This window comes from Papilio xuthus, unplaced genomic scaffold (assembly GCF_000836235.2).
Source record: "Papilio xuthus unplaced genomic scaffold, Pxut_1.1 DF825946.1, whole genome shotgun sequence".
In the NCBI taxonomy this organism is placed as follows: domain Eukaryota; kingdom Metazoa; phylum Arthropoda; class Insecta; order Lepidoptera; family Papilionidae; genus Papilio; species Papilio xuthus.
The window spans coordinates 13,374,787-13,391,743 of NW_013532703.1; the positions used below are offsets into that span (position 1 = coordinate 13,374,787).

The 16,957-nt window shown below is 32.0% G+C and overlaps 1 protein-coding gene across 1 annotated transcript; it reads right to left on the reverse strand.

The window, feature by feature from the left end:
* Positions 1–8,832: 8,832 nt before the first annotated feature.
* On the reverse strand, positions 8,833–15,765 carry LOC106124160 (pancreatic triacylglycerol lipase-like). The gene is given in 7 exon segments (NM_001312303.1): positions 8,833–9,286; positions 9,748–9,913; positions 10,188–10,376; positions 11,050–11,295; positions 11,517–11,665; positions 11,858–12,011; positions 15,632–15,765. Coding segments are annotated over 7 exon segments (1,005 nt in total). The 5' UTR covers positions 15,663–15,765; the 3' UTR covers positions 8,833–9,216.
* Positions 15,766–16,957: the final 1,192 nt, after the last annotated feature.

A 16,957-nucleotide genomic window follows, 5' to 3' on the forward strand; every position in this document is an offset into this window, starting at 1 on the left:
ATATATAATGTACCAAAGAAAGGATCAAAGCAAGCCAAAACTTTCAAAATTGATTAGAAAATTAGAATCTTTTGTATAGCGACTATTATTTTTTTTACTCACATGAGAAACGTAAAAACACCCAATGTTACCATTTTTAACATCAATTACGTTTATAATAATTATGAAATTATTAAAATTAATATAATTAAAACTTTTCAAACACACTTAGCAGTTAAAATAATGACCGTACTTCTGTACGTCTGTATAATTTTAGAACACGATACGTTGAACGTTGTCATAAAATTTTAATCTATAATAAATGTTAAATGAAATTGTACTCATAGAATGTAATTATATTCAAAAGTTGGCACAGAACAAAGTTCTCGGATGGTTAATAGCGAACGTGACCTATGTTAGGAACAGTTAGTAAAAATGCATGCATATATTATTTAATGAGTAACAGTGGAATCCCACTGCTGGGATTCATAATTATAAAATATATTGAAGTCTTTTAATCGAATAAAATTAAAGGGATGACAATTTGTAATTCAAGTGTCACGACAGTGGAAGTCTACGGTTATACAACTATGTAACAAATTACTAATTTTTCAATTGTTAACATCGTGAGAACAGATAGCTAACAATACGGCAGAACTAAATCACTCACTCAATCATACCCTCAAACAAATTTTCACTCCTACTTTCAAGCTCTTTTTCGCGTTATAAAGCAGCCTCTGTCCTTTTTTCATAATATAGACTACCCTTGTACGATTTTTTTTATAAAAGGGTTCAGTAGTTTTGGAGTGAAAGCCAGACACAGTATAGTTACTTGTTCTATAACATTAAGTAAGGAAGTAATGTTTTGTTATCAAAATAAACATTGTAGTTATCTAACCACTATCTAGTAAATAGTTTACATTATATAGTTACACAGTTAAAGGCAAATTAATGGGGTTTAACCCTTGGAGATTTTACGCTTAGTCGTTAGTTAAACGGATTTTCCCAACACAAGGCAATTAATTATCAGCTCAGTGGAAAATTATGCGCAAGTAATAAAACTACTTTTTAACACTTGATATAAAGTTTCCAACAGCTAAATATTATTTTCACAAATCGGAATCAAATATTAAAAAAGTGAAAGATTAAAAATACCGTGAACGGCCGTAAAAAGGCCGTATTTGTATGTTGGTCACGAATAAACTCAAAAACTACCGGACCGATTACATTATATTATTAGAATGCTACATTAATTCTGAGTAACTTATATTAAATTAATATTGTTACAAAATGTAAAACAAAAAATCATCACGTGTAGCTAGGACTGGCTGGTAATATTTACTTTTTAAATAAAAGCCGAAAAAAAAAATAGTCGACAAAGAATTAGTTGTAGGGGCTCGGTTTCCGCAACTTTACAAATGGCGCATATTTTGCGTCGACAACTATCTGAAATTAAGTCGTTAATATACAAATACTTTAATAACTCATTCGTTATCATGGTGTAAACGTTTTCCGCATACCTTCGACGCATAGTTTCAGCCTTGCTAAGTACTTAAAGGTGAATTTATGGGATTACACAGGTGAAAATAAATTTCGCACTCGGTCGTTAATTACAACGGTGTCCCTGAACTCCGGCCAAGAAATTTTTACTTTGATAGAAATCCAGTGGTAATTAAACGGTCCAGCGCCATTTTCTTCTTATATATTTATTTGGGAAAAGCAATACAATTGAAATAATATTCAGGATAATTGTAAAAAATATTGTTATTATCTTATTTCAGATTGCATTTCGATTTATGTTTTTTTTATTGTAAACATTTTTTTTAATTATACGGGAAATAATATGGTGTTGTACATTTGTTACGGTCGGCTTCTATTCTTCTTACGGAAAGACGGAGTCGCGGAATTAAAATTACATCTGTGCCAAATTTCATCAAGATCTCTTTAGCCATTCCGGAGATACCTACAAACAAATATCCATCCATCGATCCATCTAAACATAAGCATTTATAATATTAGTATGATTGTATTTTATCTTTCCGGTGACGAGAGGCATTGGAGGCAGTTGAGCAAGAGGTGGATTCCTCTTTATTTTCGACTTTCATACTGGACACGTTCTTAATAAGATTTATTACAATTACGCAATTTCTTGATTACGTTGAGCACTCTCGTGCTCAGAATTCTTATTCAATTAAATCTTTTTTAATTTTCCCTAAGGCCCTTTGTTTTATTTTATACGTAATATTATTTGAATAAATTATCAGATGCTTGTGGAAATAAAAGCTCTATAATAGCTTAATATTTTTAAAACAGAATAAATCTTGCCTAGAAATATAAGATTAGAAAAATGACCGGATTTTTCCGATAAGGTACATTTACTTTAATATAATACACCGGAGTTATATATAATTATCCAGAAATTTCTAACATGTTGAGCACGGCTTACCGAAAAACTTAATTTGAATCCCTTCGCTGCGAGAAAATATTCAAATAGCTTTTTGCCACGACATTAAGCCGTTATTCAAAATAAGTTAAATGTTGCGTGTAACGTTTACGCAAAATAAGATATTGCTCTATTTATTGCACATAAATTAGTCGATTTATCTCGTAGTCAAAGTTTTTGTTGGCAACTGATTATTGCGACCGACGCACTATAAGTTACATTTTGTAGTTTATATAATGACTGGCTGTTGCCGTGACTACGTCCGTGCGGAATCAAAAAAATATATTTATACCCTATGTGTTCTTCCAGACTATGTTCTACATGTATGCCAAATTACCGCGAAATCCGTTAAGCTTTACTGGAGGTGCCTTCAAACATACATTCATTCGTCCATGCATCTATACATTCGAATTTATAATATTAGTAAGAAGTAAGATTAATCGACCGTGGATGTTCCACTATGAGGAGTGGCAGAATAGTAGCAGTTACTAGCTTTTTAAAAATCCTTTAATTTCGAGTACTCAATGTTGTATTTAAAAAAAAAGAGTACAAAGGAAAACAAAAAAATGACTTTTTGGTCACGTGGTTAATTATTAGCTAAGAAATAAAATGAAACTTTTATTACTATACTTCGATTTATTGTTGGTTATGTTACTGGCTGTCTGGATTTACGCTTTTATGTTCGATTTTTTTTTCATTTTTACAGCCATAGCGTAAACCGTTCCAGGAAAATTGATAACGTAGTTTTGTTCAAAATTGACAAAGGCTGTTTCAATCAAAATCCTGAAACATTTGTAGTGCTTCGTGTTTTATTTAACTGCAAAAATTTACTCATTGTATGACAGATTCCAAAAGTATGGATATTTAGGATTTAAATCATTAATTTAAATCTATAAAACATTTCTAACTAGGTAACATTAAAACAGTAACAATCCAAACCAATTAGATTTATTGTTAAAATAATTCAAAAATGTTATAGCAAATTATCGAAATACAATAATTTGCTATTAATATTATAGTAGAATACTGGCCAATAAAAACGTTCCAATGCAATAAAAAAATATGAAGCGAATGAACAAAGATCGATAACCATATATTTTATAATTGCTGGTTTTCAACAAAATTCAAAAGCTGTGAACAAAGCGTATAAACAATGCAACTTCGTAATTAACAATTCGCTTTAATCCCACCGCACAACCACAACAAGCCTATTTTGTGGCCAGAACACTTCAACTCCTCAAATAAGTATACCGTGTATTAATTTAATACAATAACACATAAATATTTTTGAAAATCTAAAGAAATTCAAATAAAAATAGTTGACTTTGACGAATTTGGCACATTTTTTCCATGAGTAGATACAAATAATCTTTCTTATTTTGACACTTCTACACACTAATACACGAAACAAAACCTTATAAAAACAATACTTCGCAAAAATAACGTTAAGAAAATTTGGTTTCTTAGACATCGGAGTTCAAATAGTGTTATTCTAAATTCTTTCAATTGAAACAAGGACTGTTATTATTTGAGAAATTCTCGAGAAGTCTACTCAGAATTTCGTGTAGAGGAATTTTCAAACAGACGCTTGAAGAATACGTCGAATTTGAATAAAACATTTTCTTGAATTTCATAAACAAATTTCGAGTGCCAAGGATGTGAGAATATTTTATAGAAATGATGTTGGACGAACATCTGGTGCTGAATACGATATGCAACATTCTCCTGAATTGTATTGACAAAGTCTCTCTCAAATAAAAACATATTCCCTCCGTGCTACACACATTCTTAAGATAAAGAAAAACATTCTTACTTAGATTCTCATATTTAAAAACATCAATTATTGATCAACCATTTGCGAAAATTATATTTCTTAGCCTTTTTTTCTTAAACATAATGTAAAACAAAATTGTTGTCGGACCGACTACAGTCGGTACACAGTTGGTACACCAAAGTACATAGGTATACACAGGATGTTAACATTTTTATAGGGCAATTTTGAGACATATATTACTTCTTGGGGAAGTTCAGTGGGATTAGGCTAATCCTATTTTGCCATTCTATTTGAATTGCAAAAAAACACAGTCGTCCTGAAATAACGACGAAAACAAAAGCTTTAAAAGAGGTTGTCAAATTCGTGGTCAATATACGCTGAGAGAGGAAGGCTTAGGAAACTTTTTGTCTTGTTTCTGTGTCGACAGCTTTCTTTTGTTTCGAAAAGATACGAAAAACTATACGTCTCTGGTGAACGAAAGACGAATGGCTCCGTCTCTGCTGCAAGTTTTACCTTTTACCTTTTATGTTTTTATTCCACTGTTCTTATAAATAAAAAAATTCAATCTCAAATCCAACAAAATAGTGATTTCTTTGTTCATTATTTATTTATTTTATTTTCTTTGCCCGCTAAAGTATTAGCTCTTTGTTAAAAATAAATAGAACCTAACTAAACAATCGAAAAAAGCGATAAAATAAGTGTGAACAAGGCTTTCGAAACTATTCTTCAAAAAAGTAGAAAAGTAAATATAACTCAAATAAAGTTGAGCGAAGGACTTGTCATAAGCCTAAAACACCTCGACCTTGTTCGTTTTTTTTATTTTTACCTAAGTCTCGGAACTTTCAATCTCTTCGTAATACATCATAATCTTATTTTGGTCGATATTTGTAATAAAAATAAACTGAAAAACAAAATATATTATAATTTTAGAATATCCTAAAGAGGTTACGATAAAAAAATATTTAATTCATACGAATGATAATTGATTTGATTTTATTATTTCTTTGTGCTATATGGTGGCGTAATATTGTAAATAGATGAAGTGATGCTTACGAACTTGATGCCGCGTTCACAGGTGCCAATGGTATCAAATAGTCTTTAGGCGCCAGCGATGATGTACCCGCGTTAGACGCGTTGTCGGAGACTTTCTGACTGTCGTAGAACCGTAAACGTAAGCAAAACTGTACGATATGGAACCGACGCGTCCGAGGTGCAACTCTTTCCGTCGATTCTCGATGCTAACACTCAGTGTAACGCTAACACCGTGGCGTTGTTTTCTAACTACTCTCTTGTACGGGAAGGAAAAAAAATGAGTCGTGTTACTTACATTACTGTACTGACGAATCGCGGAATTCAAAAATATAGTTCATCATTGAATATTACGAACCACGGTGCATTTGTACAGAACACTTAATTTTAAATGTAGACAATATATATGTATCTCGTAGTATCAGCGAGAAACAGAAACTTTATTTCAAAAGTACGTACGTTTATTCCAAGAGTCTGTAATTGGTAAAGTTCACAAGAACTTAGATTTGAAAACGTAAAGTATCCTACGTGGTGCTATATAGAGAATGTTTATTACATATAAGGTTCGCCATACACAGGCTGGTTCAAAGGTTCGTCAGGTGTATGTCAGCACTTAAAAGACATAACAATTGACGTAGAATGATGTCAAGTATACATAAACAATGTTTACAATAATTTTGTAACATAATCTGCAATTATTTTATTTTCCAAATATTATAGAGGTTAAATCTTAAATCAGAAGGAAAATATTTATAGTCTTTTCTGGTTTTTGTCAAATCCAAATTATAGTACCAGTGTTTGAATGAAGGCTTTGAGTCAAAGGGAAGCTGTATCAACTTCGTCGAAACATGTCGCGAAACCCTTTGAACGTACAAAACACTTCGAAATTACAGTAAAATACGATGAAGTTCACTTTGTAGCTGTTATTTATGAAAGAGAAATTTCTTATGACATATACTAATGTTATCAATCTACATTTCTACTCTCATTTAAAAACTTGTGCTTAAAACCTTTCAATTGTCGTTGGTTACGACTGCCAAAACACTCACAAATTGAACCCTTTTAAACCATTTAAAAAACTTTAGAAATGTACACGCGCCTAAAGATTAACTTGCAGAAATCTTGTGTAGTGATATGTAATTTGTTATTAAAACTAAAAGATTTTAATTTAGTTTGCAAACGACAAGCTGAAACAAATGTAAATAGAATCACAAATTTAATTACACGTCGGATCGTATTTACTTCGTCGTGTGAAACTGTTACTGTCGAAATTTACTTAGAGAGTAATTAAGGCAAAGTGTCATCCGCTTTTTGAATTAACATACATGTAGATAAGGCTTCTAGCTAGAGTACTTAATATATTACGTAACAAATTAATCGAACTTTCATACAAAAATGATATTTCAGCTAGTACTCGTTACTATAGAGAATATTTTTCTAATATTTCGGTCATATATTCTGTCCAACTATTAATATTTTTTTAATATTACGGGACTTCAAATTCTTCTTATCCAAACCATCTCAATATATAGTTATCTACAATCTTACCATTAGAAATAGTATACATTTTACAACCATGATTTTAAGTTTTGCTTTTAAGAGTTAAGAAGTCCTGGGAGCAAAAATATCTAGAGAAGTGTAGTGAATTAAAGACTTTACGCTAATTACCGACTCAATAACTGAAACTTAACTTTAAATAGGAACGAAATAAAACCATTTAACGTGGTTCCACTCTCCTCATAGAAGTTAGAGGGTTGAGTAGTAAAAGTCTAACTTTATGCGACTTCCTGCAACAAGGAAATCCAATTAGCAATGTCAGGCTGCAGGAAACTAAATGGGATAGAGTGAAAACAGGCGCTAGAGCAGTTAACGTGCTAAGAATTCAAGTAACATCGGTATTAAGTGCAATTAACTTAAGTTTAAGTGCCAGGTTAAGATATTTAACGTAATTAATATTGAAGTACAATTTTTTTCTATGAACCAATTTTTCATCAGGAACTCATTTTAAAAAGCCAGCTGTGAATAGACTGGTAGTAGCTTAAGTAATAAAAATTTTCAAAGGTTTCACATTTAACAGTGGCAGATGCCAGCAAAAGCGTCTGTTGCGTGAATTGATCTTCTCGAACGGTGCAATACCACGACCACACAGACGACAAGCGTGAAGTGGAAGATATTCCGTGTTTCGTCTTAGCGTTGTGGGTGCCGGAGGTCTAATTTTAGTCATCTTTCCCTTCCCACTCTTATAAGCAAAGAATAGGAAGGAGAAGTGAATTTGATGACGGAGATGACGTATAGGAAGGGAACATATTCTCTTACTGTGCATCTTATCTAACATCGATTAATGGTAGGCAACGAATTTGTAATTGCGGATGTTTGCCATTTGATATAAAAAAGGTGTGTACAATATAACTTAACAACGTGTCTTCAAAGAAAATCTATCGACTAAGCTTATTGAACATCTGATAAAGAGCAGTTGGTAAATATAGAACATTATTGGAATATTCAAATACAAGCCGAGTTCGTCCCTTGTGCTAATATTTAGTTTACCTGGCCTTCGAACTGAAATGTATTGCAATTAACAGACATACTCTGATTGTTCTATATGTTCATCAAGTGTAATAAAATAAGGCTTGTACACACTTTGTTACTAACTCGCTTCATTTAAAAAAAAATTAAAACAATGTCATAACTATTATTTATTTTAAAATATAGAAAATATTTATACCATATTAAGCTATAAATTGTGTAAAATAGTGCTATAACTTACTATACTATACCGAAACAGCTTGTCAACGCCGCGGAACTTTTGATTTAATTACTGCTTGTCCACCCTGCATTTATTCCATTTCGCTTTTTGTATTCGAGAACAAGTATTTTTAATTGTATGATATTTACATATTTTTATTCAATTTTAACGAGTATCATACTAAGGTTATGTAGGTAAAATTCTCATCATCATCAGCTCACTATACGTCCCCTCCGAGGGGCTCGGAGCCTACCCTAAGGGATGAAAAAAAAGGTAAAATTCTATTTGTATTTAATTCTGGTCAATTGTATTTAACATAAACTTTACGTTTACTTATCTTAAATTAGCAACTTGAAAAGTTGATTGCTATTGTTTTTTTTATATAATTGGTAATAATTATTATAATGTCAGTACGCGAGATACTTTAATGTTATTGTTCACTTTTCAAGTTAAATTAACTTTACCAAAAAATGTGAAAAAAATTACTATTCGTAAATGTCTAATATAGCAACAAAAACCCTCGGTTTCTATTTGAATATTTTACTCTTCACAGAGAATACGAATAATAAATTTGAATGCTCGATGAAAGAAACAAAAAAAAATATTATTGAAGTGGTGCAATCGGAATTTTTTGTTCCGATTCCTCTTTAACTTCCAATATTTTATACATTTTTCTATTCATCTAAATATTGCTGATAATTTGTATTCTGTTTTTACAAATTAATTTTACTAAGGAAGTTATTTGTTAGTTATTTAACATTTAAATTGGAATTAGTGAAGCAGGCCTTAAGTCTAATTTATTAAAAAAAAACAATCTCAATTTAAATATTTAATAACAATAGTAAAACTTACAAATTAGTAAAAACGAATTAACTAATATTTTTACTAATTTTTAAAACTTAATGTAAACCAAGAAGGTAAAGAAGACATAGCTTATTTCTTAAAATTATAAAATGGAAAGTTTGTCATTTAAAGGCTTCTGAAGAAATAATTTACTAACAATATTGTTGAGCAAACAATTACACTTACGAATTAAAATATTAACTTTAGCATGTACATTGGAATAAATACTTACAAACGTTTTTTTTTTGCTACACACAAGCTCATTGACATATAACCTAAATAAATATAAAAACGGCTAAACACCCACGTATATGTTTTTCTATCAGTTTATTATAATGTCTCACGAAAGTTTGAATAATTTGACATATAACCTATTAACAAAATATATTTTTTGGTTATTTATTAGCTATTTTCGTCAACTATAGCGAAAGGATGTTCTGCATTGGTCTTAAGATAATATATCCCGTCTTTTCTGAAACAAAATTGAAATAATAATAACACATAAATCTGTTGTAGTAAAATAGAACTTAATAACATATTAATTTGAGGCTTATTTTTTTACCAAAAAGGCCTTGAACTCAGCTAATACATATTTAGATGTTTTTTTCCTGTTTATTCTAAAGTAAAAGAAAACCATTAACATATTAATATTTAAAAAATATATTCTGCGTGTATTTTGAAAGAAGAAAAAAGGCAACATAAGTTTTTGCTTTATTTTTATTACGCTATTACTTTTTTAGCTTTTTATAGCCGGAGATGATGGGCATTTAAGTAAATGAGAGACCAATGAAATAAAATGGATGGATGGTTACAAAGGTGGAGGAGGTCCGACGAATGTAGGGATGGATTGTGTGAAGAATAGCGTAAGAAAGATACGATGTATGAAAGAGATATACTGAACAGTAGTCACTATGCCGATGGTGATGCACTCACCCGTAATGTATGTCAAAGCCGCCCATGATGAGCGTCTCGCCGGTGCCCTGGCAGGAGCCGTTGTAATAAAGTTCGTCGTAGTCCTTGCAGCGCACGGCGGTGAACGGCACAGATGATATAATTGATTCAGAGAAGAACATGTGTGCTCTGTTGTGTGCGCATAGACCTACAAATAAAGTTTTTTTTTTAATAATTCGTGCAAAAAGGGCCACAATCTTTAGTGCACTTTTAATACGCGTTTCTTCTGTTTTTTTCTACTGAAGGTGACAATTCATCTGAAACTCATCGTTACATGTGATAATGTAAATTTAAATGAATTAAGCTAATCGATTCGTATATTTTCTTCAGAAATATTTATAACATATCGAGTCATCATATAATCGATATCTATAATATTGCCAATAATGTTATTGGGGTACAGTCGACGTTGTTTTCTTTACCTCTGTAATCGAATCTGCAGCCAGGCTGTCGAGTGCCACCATTAGGATAGAAGTCGATATGTCCGAGAGGCGATGCAAAGCCAAGATAGCCGCCGCACGTGTGGATCACCTCCACGTGACGCGCGTCGTGCTTATCTAGACGCGCGTCTTTATTACCCAGTGTGAACAGCGGGAGCGCGGGGTCCAAACCTATAACAACAATGATATGCATCTTTATTAAGTTAAGAAGATTTTAAAGAGGAATAATTTTTAGTAATTAAATCGAATACGAGCTTAAAGTGTTTGAATCATGTCCTTTTGGAAAACATTCCTGATAGTTGAATTGGCTTTTGAAACCGCGTTGATAACAAAATCGAAACTTCAATTTGCCAATAGCAGAGGCAAACGCAACCACAAAATACGTCAAATCAAATGTGACGTCATTGTGTGACAAGACCAGTTGATCGTACCTGCCAATCATGTTTCAGGTAATAACTCTGTCAACGTTTGTCTAAAACATTCTTTGGTGCGATTTTGTAACAAAAATATTTTACTCTTCCACTTTATTTTCAGGAACTTAGACGAAGATCGCTTACAATTTAAATGTGATTATTTTCAATCCTAACGAAAAAATGACCTTGATGAATAAAAAAAATACCTAAGGTACTAAAATGTGATAATAAATATAAAAAATCATCATCGTATCATGGAGTGTTAGCTCGTAGAAGTATAAAACGTTAACTAATGGCAACCCCGTTCAGGATGCAACAGAATGCGTCCCAAAAATTGCTAAAAACGTGATCAAGGTCACGTGAGCCTACAAATTTTTGGGCATAATTAAAGTAATAATGGTTAATTAAATTAAATATGTTATAAAAATTACCTGTAATCGTATCAATCGGTCCTTGCTTCACATACGCTCCAGCTATACCCACCACGTGCGCACCTAAACTGTGCCCAATTAGATGCACATCATCCATTGACACTCCCTCCGATATAAGAAAGTTGAGGAATTCAGTCAATAGTCGTCCTACCATAGCAACGTTGTAACTGGCCAGTATATAGTTAACATTTGCTGCATTTCCCCAATCGACAACTATTATGTTCAGATCACTGATGTTTAAATATGCTGCAAAAAATAACACGAGTTAAAATGACAAATAGAAAATAAAAAACATGCAGGAAATGAAAATGTCATAATCTTAAGAACATTTTTCAAATTTTTATTAATTTATTTTATTTAATTGTCTCTAGTAATTTTGAATATAGCCAGGTTTTACATTTATTCCGTCCATCCATCCATACACTACCGTTAAATAAAAATCATAACAAAATTAAGGCAATAATCACCTTCTTTAATCGACTCTGGCATTGGACTCGAGCCATGGTTGAGCCATCCATGAGTTAGTACCTTTACCTTGTTTTTGAAGTTAAAATTAGAATTACGCAATGATGCGGTATCATTTGTTTTAATATCTTGTCCTTCGTAAGGGTTCCGCCTGAAATTAAAAAAAAAGCTTAATACAACTTCAGTAAAACAGAAGAGAAATAACTTTAGTTTTTTTTTATTCAATAAATTAATAGCTGCGACAAACGACTGAGTTTATTTTTCTATAGCAGATATTTGTTCCGTCGTTCAATTTTCGATTTACCAGTTATTTGTCTAAAAATCCTTTATCGTAAAGATTTACCTTGTAAATAATTTGAATTGAACATCTTGTTCGTATACCCAGCCCCAGAACCAGAGTCTGGTTTCATTAACTTTGCCAGCAGGCGGAAAGGTCTGCACGCTAGCTAACCATACCGGGTCGTACGGTGTCGGCGCGTCCCATTCTATGCCTGAAACTGAAAAGACTAACAATTTAATATAGTGTCTGTTCTCTTAAAAATGGATACATTCGAGGGAACATGGTTCTTTAACATTACCCAATAGTTTTTTGGTACAGGTATGGTCTAATAACATGAAGACGAAAATTTGAATCTGCTTTCTAGAATGATCTAGAATTTATATTACAATAGACTTATGTCGTTGACCGTACTTGTTTAAGTGTAATATTTATATAGAAGCATGTCACTGTTTTGCCGTACAGAACAAAACCTCTAAAAGAATCTAATTGTTTTGTCTTTGCGAGTGCAATATTAACTTGCAGTATAAAACTATAACAACGGTTGACACATCGGTGGGCTTGTTGCTAAGCGTAATAGATGACTCGGTGGAGTTTCGCTCTCTGTAAGGGATATTCTAAGCATGCGCGCGGCGGCATCGTTCTTGCAATAATAATGACTAAGGTCGTAAAAAATGGACGGCTATAACTCGCGAGACGTCATCGTGGATAACGCGACCAAGCGACCCTATCATTTTTCCCACCTTATTATTTAGTTTTACCATATTTATAGCGGTAAAAAGGTAATAAAAGTTATAGCATTGAGACTGTATTTTATTTACAATACAAGAATATCTTCAAATTGATAACATCTTAGCTAATGTTATTGGCAAAAAATGTGTTTAAATAATGGTTTTGTAGAATATTATATTATGTAGCTAAAATTATGTTTTTCAATCACAATATTTATTTCATGTACTTCACCGTCCGGCAAGTAATATATACTACAAGTAAGTAAAAAGTTGAAAAACAAAAGCTCGCCATGTCTTATTCAAGAGCACGAACTTTTGTATAATAATATCATAATTGTTATCATGAAAAGTCTGTTCCACGACAAAGAAATGTGTTAAAGTAACCATCTAATTAATATAAAACAACAATCTTGTTACGATATGAGTGCGTGACGGAAACATAAATATAAACGACCTACGTGTGATAATAAGTATAGCGTACATTTCTACAGATAACCTTCAGATTACTCCGTGAGAAAACATTTGCTATTAACTCACGCCTGCATCTTAAAAAGCTTTACAATTATCCGTGATTCTGGTAAAACACTTATACAAAAATTGACTCTTATTTATAATAATACTGGATGTCGCCAGCGACTCCGTCTGCAAGGAATTAAAAAACAACTTGATTAATACCCTATGTTCTTCCAGACTATGTTCTATATGTGTGCCAAATTTTATCGAAATCCGTTGAGCCGTTCCAAATACCTATCTTATATATCCAGCCAAACAATCGCATTTATAATACTAGTAAGAAGTAAGATATTTCTAGCGTGGAGTGGAAACCTACCTTAATGCAAACGAACCATGCTTACACAAATACACATGCCGTAAAATCCGACTATATAAATACCTGTACCGCATTGCACAGAAATAGGTTCTGCAAAATTTTCACGTTGCGTCTACAAAGAAGGGCCACTTCTAGTCATATTTATTTACTTAATCTTTTAAGGACCATTAGCACTTACTTTGATCAACATTTACACAAGGTCTCTCTTACTATTTACTTGTTAGACTTAAAGATAAAGTAACCACGGTTTATGTTAATGCATTTTCATTTATTTGTTAAAACTTCAAATAGGTGTTGGCTTGAATTTGTACTTGTGAAATCTTTTATGTATATTTAACATTGTTTTAAAATAACTGTTATGTTAAACAAGTGGATGTCACATTGATGAATCGTTATTTTTTACATAGGTATTGTGTTTATTTGGTCACAATACATTATTTATTTTTAAAAGAAAAATCTTGTATTTGACAATAAACCAAAAAATTATATATTATATGTCGTTAAATAAACAAAAATAAACAAGTAGTTACAAATATTTTGTTATAAAAAAAATTACAACTTTTTCTTAAAAGGAACAAACGAGATTTGGATCGCCTAATGCTAGTTGATCCTATGTTCACAGACAGCAACACCAAAGTAACCGTAGATACTTTGTCGGCGTTTTCTTGAAGGCCTTTCATTCGTAACTATTTGGAAATACCGCTAAAGGCAGAATATTTCAAATATTATCCTTTACATAGTATTTTTACAATCTTACTTTTCATTACACATCGCACAACTAGAACAACTGTTATATTTTTCAATCAGATGCATTAGCAATGAGATTCAAAAAAAGGTTAACGGGCTTAAAGGCACGTGATATACTCGAATACAATACACCCAGAGCCCGGAACTACGGGTAACAATGTTTATCGCATAATGAGCACAAACTAAGACTCATGTGACTCAAACGCTTAGTACTCTAACAGACATACTCATTAGCAGTATTTGCAAGTTCCAGCTGAGACTAAGAACAGTAGGAAGACTAAGAACACTAATTCAGTAACTAAGGTTACCTTAGAACTGATTAAGTTTGGTTAATCTACGCTAATGATTGGCTCAAATAAACCAAACAACTTTGGGGTTTGGTAAATTAAATAATATAAAAAGAGCCTACTCCTTTCTTAAGAGCGGATAACAATCTGTAATCACTAAAAATGAGACGAACCCAGAAGTGGATTAACCATAGAGATCTTTCTCGATGATTGACGACAAAAAAATAAAGTCCCGAATTTCCTTGCCTTTAATATAGAAAATTCTAACTTATTTATAATAGTTACCACAGTTTTTCTTGACTAAAGATAAAAAAATAAAATATAAAAATATAAATTAAGAACGGAATCAAACAGATGTTGTCCTGGCAGCGAATATTTAATTTAATATGGGACATGGGTATGAAGCCCTGCAACGCCATCTGTTGTCATACGACAATAAAGTGGACATAAATAAAATAGGTAAATTTAATTTATGCTTTTACACAGTATTATCTTGTAAAAACGGCTCAAATCGATGGATCATAAACCAATTGCATGAAACTGCAATTTTATGAATGACCACATAAAAATTTGTACCAATTTTTATTAAATGAATCTCACTATTTTAAATATTTCCACAAAAAAATATGATACCCGCGCAACAACATTTCTCTTTGTGAAGTTAAATATCAGCCATTTTGATAAGTTTGCTACGAAATGTGTTACATTATAATTCACACTTGAAAGAGTCTTACGCCTTTAAAGGACCGCTGAGATTTATATCTTTAAATTAACATTCAAAGAAAGTTACCACCGAGCATCTCTGTTCTGTATACGGCAGCTCATAGTAAAAGGTTCTTCAAAAATCTATAGGATGACCATATCAATAAAAAAAATAGACACTAAATCGCAATTGAAAGCGTTTGTATCTTTTACTTTTGATAGTGAAAGATTACGTGACCTAACTGCTCTTGTTAATTTTTTCCAAAATTCATTAATTACTTTGTGTTATTTATTCGAGTTATATTTGTTTTGTCCAAAAAATGATCCTACAATATTTCTCCATTTTCGGACTCAGATTCAACCGTGTGTGAATCGAATATCGAAAGAATTACAAACTATTGTATCAGTGTATTTTGCGAATTGATCTTCATGTAACGTAGAATCTGAATTCAAAAAAAAAAATTATTCTGATATTTTATTTAAGGCTTACAGTACTATAATTTTATACTAAAAAAACTTAAGTAATATCTTAAGTTATACAAACCTGAAGAAACAAGAAGCAAAAGCAAAATCATCACAAAGTTTATCTTCAAACACGAAAACTAAAATTCACCGAGTATAAACAAACTTGTAGGCACTTTGCAAAGTTTAAAATTCTCATTTTGATACAACGTCGTGTTGGTGTACCGTCACCGAGGAGTTGAACATTTTCACTGGCGACAGCCAGCGATAGAATTTAAATTTGTGTAGCGGTATATTGGTGAGCATTGTAATTCATTGTATGTGCTTACGCTACATCCATCGATCATATTAATCAGACAGTTTCCTATTATTTTTAATTTATTCAGACAAAGCTATTTTAGAGAGTCTAATAATATGAACGTTAATTAATTAATAGTCTCCGATATTCCGTGGTTGTGATTTAGTCTATTGTAACATTTATATTAAGAATAGGATATGAAGCGATTGTTACAAAATATCATTAAATTAAAAATCAGGATTCAGGAAGTTCTTTATAATAACCGATCAACTTATCATTAACAAATATAATTATTATTATACATCTATGCTATAAAGGATAACAAGACTTATGTCAATAGCTATTTAAAACGAGATCTAGAGAATATTGACAATTTTAGAGTAAATTAGAACATTTAACAGTGGCCCGCTTTAACATCTTCGCACGAATTGGCTCGGCTCGCCCGGTGAAATACCACGACCCAGAGGAAAACAGGCGTCACGTGGAAGCAATTCCGCGTTTCGTCTGATGAGTATGCGTCCCGGACGCCTAATTTAGTCCTCTTGCCCTTCCCACCCTTTTTCTTATGAAGAAAGTTTGGGAAGTGGAAGTGGACTTTCCGGATGTGAGGATGCTTGGAAAGAGAAAATATTTTCTTTCTGTGCATCCTCTCCTCTGTCGATTAAAGGTAGGCAACGCTATGCAATTGTGTTTGCCACCTTATGATATAAAAAAACATTTTGCATAGTATTAGCTAACGATTCTTTGCATTACATCACGCTGTCTCTACCTTTTACTATTGTACCGTTTGGATCGGTGTAAAACTAATTTTTACCGTCGTATCAAACGCCAAACGGAATATGAACAAGAATTTTGAATTTCGTAAATTAAATTAGCATTTGATGTTTCTTAAGAACATGGCTTTAGGGGAATATCAGTGTAAAGTGAGAACTTGAGAAAACCCTCTGACAACACCTTTATTACAACAACAAATTTAAAAACACTTTTTTTTCTGATAAATCCGACGTTACTGAGTTAAAATTATACAGAATGTTTTTGTGAGAGGAGTGTACTTGGACATCATTTACTCCTGGGGGTAATGTTTCAGTGATTAGAATTAGTATTATTGAG